This window comes from Castor canadensis, chromosome 2 (genome assembly GCF_047511655.1).
Source record: "Castor canadensis chromosome 2, mCasCan1.hap1v2, whole genome shotgun sequence".
In the NCBI taxonomy this organism is placed as follows: domain Eukaryota; kingdom Metazoa; phylum Chordata; class Mammalia; order Rodentia; family Castoridae; genus Castor; species Castor canadensis.
In genome coordinates, this window is record NC_133387.1 from 201,365,339 (window position 1) to 201,375,771 (window position 10,433).

Sequence of the window (10,433 nt, forward strand, 5' to 3'; positions counted from 1 at the left end):
TTTGGCAAGTTGACATTTTGATGGAAATATTGTTTGTACTTGTTTTTAACTTTTTACCTTCAAATTTCACACCTTTATGAAGATTCTCTTGCATCCATATGCTTATTTTTTAGTTTTCTTCAGTAAGCCTTGAAAATTTTTGTCACTTATTCCTAAGTATTTTCTGTTACACATTTTTTCCAGTTTCTAAATTTTCTTTCTTATCTTTATAAATTACGAGTGACCTATCTGATAATCTCAGAATATTGTATATAGTTGTAATTACTTAGATGCTCTAATATGCCATTGTTCTTGTTCTCAGTCACTGTCACTAGACTTTTAGGACCTTAAATGTTTTCCTGCATCTTTTGCTTGTACCCTTCATGGCACCTAGGACTGTATTATTGAAATAGTAAGTGTCCAGTAAATCCTTCCTACACAAGCTGTCAGATAAACTGAATGACAGCATTGTCTTATTTCTTAGTGTGGACATCTTCGCCTTGAAGCAGGCTCTAACCACCTGGTGGGGAGGGGCAGTTGTAGCATCACAACCACTTAGTGACAAATCCAGGACTAGTTAAAAATGAAACTGTGTATGTCAAAGAACCAAATCAGTGATTAAGAATATCATGTTATACAAAACAAGGATCATATCTGCATCCCTAAACGTGTATTTTGAGACCCTTTATCCCCCAGTGTAGATAGCCAGGAGGATTCTGGTCTGAAAGGCAGGATTATCAAACCAAGCAACTGGTTTCGGTGGTGGTCAGAGCCCTCGCTTTTTACTATGTTGTATGGTGCAAGAAACTAACAAAGGGGTTGTCATTTACAAAATGAGTATGGTAGCCAATAAATTAAGAAAAGATAGGTACAAAGTGGATCACCTATTGGTTCTCGCTCTGAATCCAGTAATGTTAAGGTGAGCTCAGCCAACTGCTCAGTAATCACACCGGCTGCTTGCTGATAGAACTCTTCTAGTAGATGCACTCTGATTAGAAATTTAATGGATTGAGAAATTGTAGATTCAATTTTCTGTGTGCCTACTCTGCCTTGTTTCCATGAACAGTCACTGGATCCATTTTTACCCAGAATTATGTAAAACCAAAAAAAAAAAAAAGGCAGTATTTTGAAAGGCCACAAGATGGAGATATTACTCCATTTAATTTTTTTGTTTTTTGGTTCTGCTTTTTGTTTATGTCTATTTTAAATCGCTCCAGAAACCTTAATTTGGGCTTTCATTATCAAAAATTAAGACTGCAGGATCATCTCTGCTTCTAAATGAAGTTATAAGCAGAACCGTATAAAACAAAACTCCCAGCACCTTGTTGACAGATATTAAACTATTCACAGCCTTCCTCTACATTAGCATCACGACCACATTCTTCCTCCTCCTCCACCTTTGCAGGAGGGCAAATTTAGATGAAAGGACAGTACCAGTCATCTCTGATAAACTTAATTTTGTTAGAAGATGGAATTTATCAGTCATTCATACTAAGATTTTTTAGGGGTTTTTTGGGTTTGTGTGTGTGTGTGTGTGTGTGTGTATGCTATTAAGTGATGGAGGTTAGAAAAAGTGTCCCAATAAATAGAAAATAAATGTCCCGGTGCCTACTTTTATTTTGAAGCTTTTGGTGTGTGGTGCTGTTTTAAAGTGCTATGTAACTTTGTATACTGTTAGAAACAAGAACTATGTTGAATTCTTGGAAATTATTTTCCCCTTTAGAATATGTGCAGAGCTCCTTATCAACTCTAATTATTCTAGTTAGGCACAAACAACTCTTATATCCCAACTGTTTTAGAGCCTGATTAGAAGGCAACACCGTTCAGTTGTAGGACATATGATTATTACATTGTCACTCATTATGGCTGTGAAACAACAGACATGTACCAAAGCATCTTTGGTTCAAGGAAACAGTCACTATCTAGATAGTTTATGAAAACTCACTTGAGATACTACTTGTATATTTGATTGTCATGGGTTAGTCTGAAATGTGTTCCAGAATTTTATGTGTTAAAGGCTTGGTTCCCAAGGCAGCAGCAGGCGATTGGATCATCCAGTGATGGGTTCATAGCTTCACGAGTTGTGGGAAGTATCTCTCTCCCGCTCCCTCTCGGCCTTCATGAGATCATCTCTGCTCTACCACATGCTCCCCACCATGATGCTCTGCCTCACCGCAGGCCCAAAAACAATGTAGCCATGGGACTGACATGGACTGGCACCCCTGAAACTCTAAGCCAAAATAGTATTTTCCTCCTTTAAAGTTGATGTTTCCCAAGTTTTTTGTCACAGCAATGAAAAACTGACTAACACATTAGACATTTTAATAACTTCAGAGTTGTAATGATTATTGAGCATTCTTTAGCTTTCTACTTTCGTCTCTGAGTTGTTTTTAATTGTAGTTCTGGGGATTAAATTCAGAGCCTCATGCATTTAAGGCAAGTGCTGAACCAGTGAGCTATGAGCCCAGACCTGGGTTTTGCTTTGTTTTTAAAGTAAATCACATCTGGGTAATATAAAGTGGGTATTATGAATAAATGTCTAGAATACATGTCAATAAAACAGATAATTTGTATAATGTGTATAGAAGTAAATGAATACATACTCATACTATAAGTATTTCTAAATGATAACCTCAAAATGATCTAATATTTAGAATCAGTTTATATACTAAAATGAATCAAAATTCATCAACCTAGTCCTCTCGTTGATAACTGAAGTACTATAGTAACCTATGAGTCATTTTTCTAACATACAAAATATCTAAAGATTAATTTTGAGTTCATGATCACCTAAACCTTCAAGAAGAAATTGGGGATGAGATCTTTAATTTGTTATGGAATGGGTAAAGATCTGTAGGTAAGTATTTGAAATGAGTGAAGGGCAAAAATAATCATATCAAACTATTGAAGTACTTGAATTAAAAGGGGTAAATATCTAAATGATATTTAATATATGAAGCACAATTTTCCCCCATTAAGATAAGAAAAAAGGAGGTTCTACTTACTAGAGTACAAATATAGTTTGGAAAATTAATTCGTGGATAGGTGATTTTCTGTATCTCAACTGTAATAGAATAGTCCTAAATACATAACTGGAGTAGAGAACAATGGTGCTTTGTTGTGTGGCCAGATGAAGCTTGTTTCCTGCTGGCGTGGGACTGTCTTACATAGCTTCAGCAAAGATTTTTCTTTTCATGTCTTAACATAGCAAAAAAGAGCCTTATAAAAGATGAAGTATGTGTACTTTTGTCTGATAGAGCTACAGACAAGTCTCCATTATTCACATCAACCTACAGAACAATCCACTTAGGATGGTCCTTGTCATATGTATGAAGATGTAAAAATGAGACAGCAGAGCAGAGAGGCCCAGACCTACAGACCACACAAGACTGCTACCAAGGTTTATCTTCTGTTAGACTGGGACAAGACAGGATGCATAAAAAAGTGAAATATGAGAGCTCTTTGGCTATTTACTCTCTTAATGTCAGAATGACATCAAGTGACAATTATCTATATTATCTTGTGTCAGTGTACTGTTAGTCTCTGTTGCCACCCTCTTTTCAGTGATCATGAAGTCATACAGCTGCTCCTGATCAGCTTGAAATTATCCCAACGATTGTATTTTTAAAATAACTTTCTACAAACTATCATTATCACTTGTTTTTGTTTCCAATTTCCCTCATTCAGAAAGATAAATTATAGGAATGTTTGTCTCTGATCTATTTAACTACTGATAAACTATGTACAGATATAGTTCAATTTTGTCTGTGGTGAGGGCTCAAACTTTTTACTCTCTTCCTTTAACTATAGGGATTGAACCCAGGGTCTTTGTGCATGCTAGGTAAGTGCTCTACCACTGTGCTACATCCCTGGCCCTTTATAAATCAGAATATAAAATTATAATTACAACCATGTAAAAATGCAGATATACACAGTGCTCAGTGTTCCATGCACCAGCTGGAATTTCCTTGCCTGACTACTCCCCCAAACCTCCCTTTTAATTACTGTGCCTATTGTATCCCAACACAGACTTACTGGAGCACTTACTAAAGACACCCAACACTTATCTCTGCCAGCAAGATTTGCTGAATCTCCTCTTCAAAAGTGAGCTGGCCTGGCAATCTAAGATAGCACTGGTGTTCTCCTGCTGAACGTAACAATTTCAATGGACACCCACATTAGGCAAGGCCACTGTGACCTTATCTGAACACAGACAAAAACAACATTGTTCAAACTAAAGAATAACCAAATACCACTCTTTTTTAGCTAGCATGGCTGCTTTTTCACCAATTCTGCTTTTAGCTCACCATTGTTCTCTAGATAAGAATAATTAAGATTCCCAATACAGAATGGCTTCCCCGTTTTGACTTTATGCATTGTCTTGGTGTTATGTTCCATCAAAGGATGGAGGTGGTGAATAGATGGAGGTGAGGGATACTGTTAAAAATGAATAACCACAGTGCAGCCTCCCACAAGGAGCTCTCTGTACCAGAGAGCTGAAGGAAGAACTGCTGTTCAGGAAGCGGTGTGATGAGGCAGAAAATTCATGCTAGTTGTTACTTGCTGTGTTTAGCAAGTATCACAAAACAGAGATGAGCTCAGAAAATTGCCACCTCCAAGCAGAATTGAAAGGGCTTAGAGAAAGTCCAGAAATTCCAGGGCTTTTATAGGTCTCAAAAAGAATCCCTCTGGCCTGCAAACAGTAGGAAGGAAACCTGATTGGAAAATTAAAGCTATGGTGAGACTCTCAGTTAAACAAAGTGATTCATCCCTACAGCTAAGATTAGATTAAGGTTTTTTCCTTCTCTAAATTAATTTTTGCCTCTTGAACAATGAGTCCATAAAAATATTAGAAGACCCATAAAACATCATCGAAATATTAGTTAAGACCAACTCAGTTGTTACCACCTTTACTCTTTGTATCAGAATTCTACCTCTTTTTTTTATCTCTCATGTCAGAATTAGTAACTTGCAGTCCTTCAGCATGTAACAACCATTCTCCAGTTTTCCATATTTCCTCTTCTTCATTATAAATCCCTTGAATACAGATAGTCTAGGCATGTATCCCATAGGTAGCCCAGGATATGCCTTGCACATAGTATAAGTATGGTGTTTGTCAAGCCTTCTTCTATCAAATGCATACTACTCAATAGGGCATTGATACATCCCACGGTCTTTGATCTTAAATGCTTCTAGTCCAGCGTTAAAGAGACACAGCCACAAATCACTTTCTAATTTCTCCCATCAACCTGTGAGTAAATCTATTCTCACTGAACAGCTTTGGCTACTAGAAGTGTAACTTTGTGTTGTAGAGCTGGCTTTCTGAGAGTATTGGGTCAAAGCTGATCAGTGAGAAAAACCATAGCAAGACTGGACAGAACACAGCCTGTGGTTAATCTTTTTCTGCAGTACTAAAGTTTGAATCCAGGGCCTCATACTTGTCAAGCAAGTGGTCTACCACTTGAGCCAAGCCCCCAACCCTGTGGCTAGTTTTTGAATGAAGAATTAGTCAACAGCACACTTGGAGTGAGGCATTGAGAGCACAAGAACTAGAACTAAGTACAGATTTATGACTGACTCTGAGGGCATGGTACCCAAACAACTTTTGGCATCATCAGTCAAATGGTACCAACTAGTAACCAAGTGCATTTAGCCTGGCACTGAGCAATATTGCATAGGTGACAAGAGGCAAAAACAGAAATCACAGGCCCATCTTAGTCCAGCAGCACAAGCTGGTAAACCCAGAACTAGGATGCTGAAATGCACACCATTACCAAGTGTCTCTCACTACAGGACATGTTTCCCCTTACGTTTTCTTCTCTAACCACTTCTTCCACTTCTAGTTGGCCTTAATCTCTACTCTTTTCCCCATGTCTCATTTGGGGCTTTTTTTTCTTTCTTTCTTTCAATCTCTGGATCTGAGTACATCTGTGCTCATGGATCTTTGGCCTAACGACTTCCATGATGGTACTGCATTGTGCCAACTCTGATTTTCCTGGAGACTGCCTCATGAATTTAAGAGAAAACTTTACATGAACTGTTTATTTTCCCAATTCTGGGTGTAACTAGTTTGAAGTAAGGAAGGATTATCACTGAGCATTGTTAAGTGGAAATCAGAATTGATTTTTTTTAAAAAAAGGTATAGCCTGAGAAAAGTGGAAAAGCACATCATTCTGTGCAGAAGAGATCAACTCATCTTTTTCTTAAGAAACAGTGTTGTTTCTACTAAATAAACATATACTCAATAAATGTTTAATTTTTCTCAAACAGGAAATGGAAATGTTACAGAATAGAGAAGCTAATTTCATGAAAGGGTAAAGAAAAGGGAAACAACTGTCACAAGTGCATTGGGAAACAAAAAAATCAGATGCTGTGCAAATGATGGAGGAGGGTGATAAAGAATAAATATTAAAGATTGGAAAAGGGTAGCCAGGTTTGGATAAGAAAAGCATAGGGTTTGAAATCAAATGCCTGGGTTTAAATTGTTACCTGTAGCCAAGTAGTCTCAAACAATTAAGGATATGAGATGACACTAGAATTTCCATGTAATTTATAGAGGATTAAGTGACAAAAGTACACTGCTTAGAATATAAAACAGCTTTCAATTGGGACCTTTTATACTTAAGGATAAAATAGCCCCTAACAGAACTGCTAGCCCACAAATGTTTACACATTTCAGAGAAGAGCAAACAACTGTAAACAAGAAAAAAGAGCAGTTTCTCAGACTAGAAAGTTACAGGACTCACACACAGGGTCACAAACAGTGAACCTTTTACTAGATATTAATGCTGAAAAACCACAGCTTAACAGCAATCTTCATTTTGCCACTGGGTGGCAATGATACAGCTGAATTTCACTAAAAAGGTTAATTTTTAAGTCAGTAAATCCAGACAAAAATTAAAGAAGCCGTTTAGAATTTTCATTAGAAAAATTATCTTGTGTACAATTTAATTATCTAATATGTATGTTAATTTCTGGTGATTTTTCCTACTAAGCATGGAGACAATTCATACAATGAACAAATTTTTAAACACTTTTATCACAAATTTTGAAAAATCTAGACACACACACACACACACACACACACACACACACACATACATACCATGAAGTTAACAGAAACTATGGAAAGCTAAAAATCTTTTTGAAGTCTTAGAATTCTAAGAAAGGCACTATCAAATGCTAAGTGTTTCTATGAAAAATTAAACCTTTCAATAGCAATTTCACTTTCTAAGAAATGTTGGACCCAACATGATATAAGAAACATTTTGCTTTTAAATTATATTTAATATATCCAAAATATTATCAGTGTCTTGAATAAACAGAGTTTAAGAACATTTATCAAAAGTCCAACTTTCATTAAATTTTAGAACAATGATTCCCTTTCTAAAAGTGCCAAAACAATAATGTAATTTGCTAGTCTCTGACACTATCCACAGCATTTCTGCTTTCTCCATAAAACACTATAAACATGACTTATTTGAAATTTTAAATAGTCTTTTCTTTCATTTCTCCTTTATCAAGTAAAACAGCCAGATAGGACTAAATGTTTCAAGTTATAGACAAAATTTCCAACTACAATTTGATGAATAAATAATCCTATACTATTCAGCAATGATAAAATTAAAGACAAAATTAAAACAAACTTTATTCTCTTTATATAAATAAGCCTAAAGTTTCCCAAATTTATAATTCCATTTCTTATGAGTTAGCCTTTTATATATCAGCTAAGTCTGTCATTTACAATCACTTCTAATATATTCCATGTCCATAATTATCTCTCCTTAGCCCTCAAATGTAAAACTGAAGTATAATCGCTAATCACTTTTATACAATTCACAGATCACTACCCCCATCATCCCTGAACCTCATTTCTAAATTATGCATCATCCTGAAACCTATCAAGATACCTGTCAGCCTATACAGACACAAAGTAGACAACCACTGCAGATGGTTAGCAGGAGACAAGATCGCTGTAGCAGTCCTCAAAAGTCACCAAAAGATTTCAGGACAATGCTCAATCTGTTCACTGTGGTTGCTAACTTTTGCTGGAAATTTTAGGGATAACTGATGGTTTTCAAAAGTGAACCATCATGTAATTACATCCATACAGAATCAGCTTCTGAGTATCTCTATAAATAAGGGGACAAGACACATGAAATATGTAATCCTCAAACCACTTCAGATACATTTTTGGATATGTATTTCACAAGACAGTGCCTGAGAATTCAGAGCACAAAGAAAATTAAGCCACGTTGTAAAGAGGTTAAGTGTCACAAATACCAGGGTGATGATAAAATTGAAATGCCATTATTGACTTGAGTGTGTCATCTTCTGTTTATTTCTGATGGTGGCTCGAAGTTTACGTATTACCAGTCTATCAGGTAGAATCATATCACCTTGTTGCTCTAGGTAATCTAATAAATTTTCAGTCCACTGGAGAGCAGCAACATGACTCACATGCTTCTCTGGAATCAGTTCTATTTCCTCCTCCTCGTTTTCACTGGATTCATCTGTCTGGCCTTGTGCTCTTCTGATGATCTCACTGTCAGTTAACACCTCATAGCCTGGCTCAGTACTGTCAACTTCCAGCCATTTTTCAAGGTTTTCGGCAGTCACATGTTCCAATCCTTTGGTGTGCTGTAAGATAGTGGCCACAGTAGCCACAGAAATACCTTCTTCATCAAAGTCCAATCCTTTCTCCTCCGTGATAGGGAGGATGTGCTTCCAAGCTCTGCTGATGGTGGCTGGCTTTACTAAGTTCCACGCCATTGCTATTTCATAAAGTGCGTCCAGCAGAGTTAGCTTCTTCCAGAATGACTTCAAGTCATTGCCTTCTTCCAGGTTGTTCTGGAGAAGACCTGCACGATAGTTTCTCTTCATTGCTGCTATGACTCCCTGATCCAGAGGCTGAATCAATGAAGCTACATTGGGTGGTAAATATTTAGCAAATATTTGGCCATCATCTGACCTCAGGACATTTTCATTTGGATGTGTTGGTGAGTTATCCAACAAGAGCACAGCCTTTTCCTGCAAGCCTTTGGATCTCAAGTACTCTCGAACCTGCGGCACAAAAATCCTATCAAACCACTGTCGGAAAATGGAAAGGTCCATCCACGCACCTTTCTGGCTGAAATAAGAGACTGGCAGGTTTAAGGTGTCCGTTGATTTGAAGGATCGAGGTTTCTTTGCTTTGCCCACAACACAAAGTTTAAGCTTGTGTAAACCTGTTGCATTGGTACAACACATGACAGTGACTCTTTCTTCAAATGGCTTGTGCCCAGGTACAGTGCATTTACTTTTGATTACTGAAGTCCTGGAAGGTAGGCACTTCCAAAAGAGTCCAGTCTCATCTGCGTTGTAGATTTGCTCAGGCTGCAAATTCTCTCGTTCAATAAAATCGCGAAAGTTGTTGCAAAAATCTTCCACAGCAGTCTCATCTCTGTTTAACCTTTCATTTCTAATGTTAATCTCTCTAATGCTGTGCCGCTGCTTGAAACGAGTTAACCAACCAGCAGAAGGGTTAAAGTCACCATCCATTCCCAAAGCATAAAAGAAGAATTCTGCCCTTTTCGCACAAATCGGCCCAGACACGGGATTCCCTTTGGCCCTCTGCTGGTTGAACCACTCCAGCATTGCTCTGTCCAGTTCCTCGTACATGGACGGCTTCATGGATTTCCTCTTGGCCAGGAGACTTGTGGAGTCTGAACTGCTTGCGTAAGTTATAATCTTTTCTTTGTTTTTTCTTATATCCCTAACTGTTGTTTCACCAATCCCATAAATCACTGCCAGTTGCTTGGAAGAGCCCCCATCCTCAAGTTTCTTGATTATATCGAGCTTGTCTTTAATAGTCAACACCACACGCTTCCGCTTCCCCGACATGGTGAACCCGAGACTGACCAATCCCCCACTCCCACCGCAGGGAGCCCCAAGCCGCTGCTTCTCTAGGGTTCAGTTAACAAAGTCCTACACGGTCACCTCACAACCTTGGGGCCACCTAGCGGGACTGACCCGCCCGCGGGGCCTGGGTGACAGGAAGGGGACAGAGGACCAAGTTCGGGGTGCAGGCCTGTGACTCAGACGGGCAGGGGAGGAGGCCCCGAGTCCCCGCCGACGACCTGGGTTACAGACATGCTCTAATACCTCCGTGGCCACGAAGACGACTGGGGGCCCACGACCGTGGCCGCCCGGATCTCGGGTGCAGGCCCCGCGCGGAACCTCGCCACGCCCCAAAGGTCCCGACCGCGCAGGAGCCGGGCTGGCCCCTTCCCCAGGGGAGCGGTCAGGTTCAAGTCCTCGCCGCAGCCTGGCCCACCCTACCTCCCCGCGGGGGGCTTAGTCTGGCCCGGCCTGTGGTCCCCGCAGCTAACAGAAGAGCTCTCCCACCTCAGGGGACCGCAAGGACCCCCACGGAGCTCCGGACCGCCGCTCCTCCCCCTGTGCTCGCTCCCGGA

General features: G+C 39.1%; 1 protein-coding gene across 1 annotated transcript; it reads right to left on the minus strand.

The window, feature by feature from the left end:
- Window positions 1-6,512: 6,512 nt before the first annotated feature.
- Window positions 6,513-10,424, minus strand: Jrkl (JRK like). Its single transcript, XM_020177502.2, has one exon. The coding sequence runs from the start codon at window positions 9,859-9,861 to the stop codon at window positions 8,290-8,292; it is 1,572 nt and encodes a 523-aa protein (XP_020033091.1). The 5' UTR covers window positions 9,862-10,424; the 3' UTR covers window positions 6,513-8,289.
- Between the last annotated feature and the right edge of the window lie 9 nt (window positions 10,425-10,433).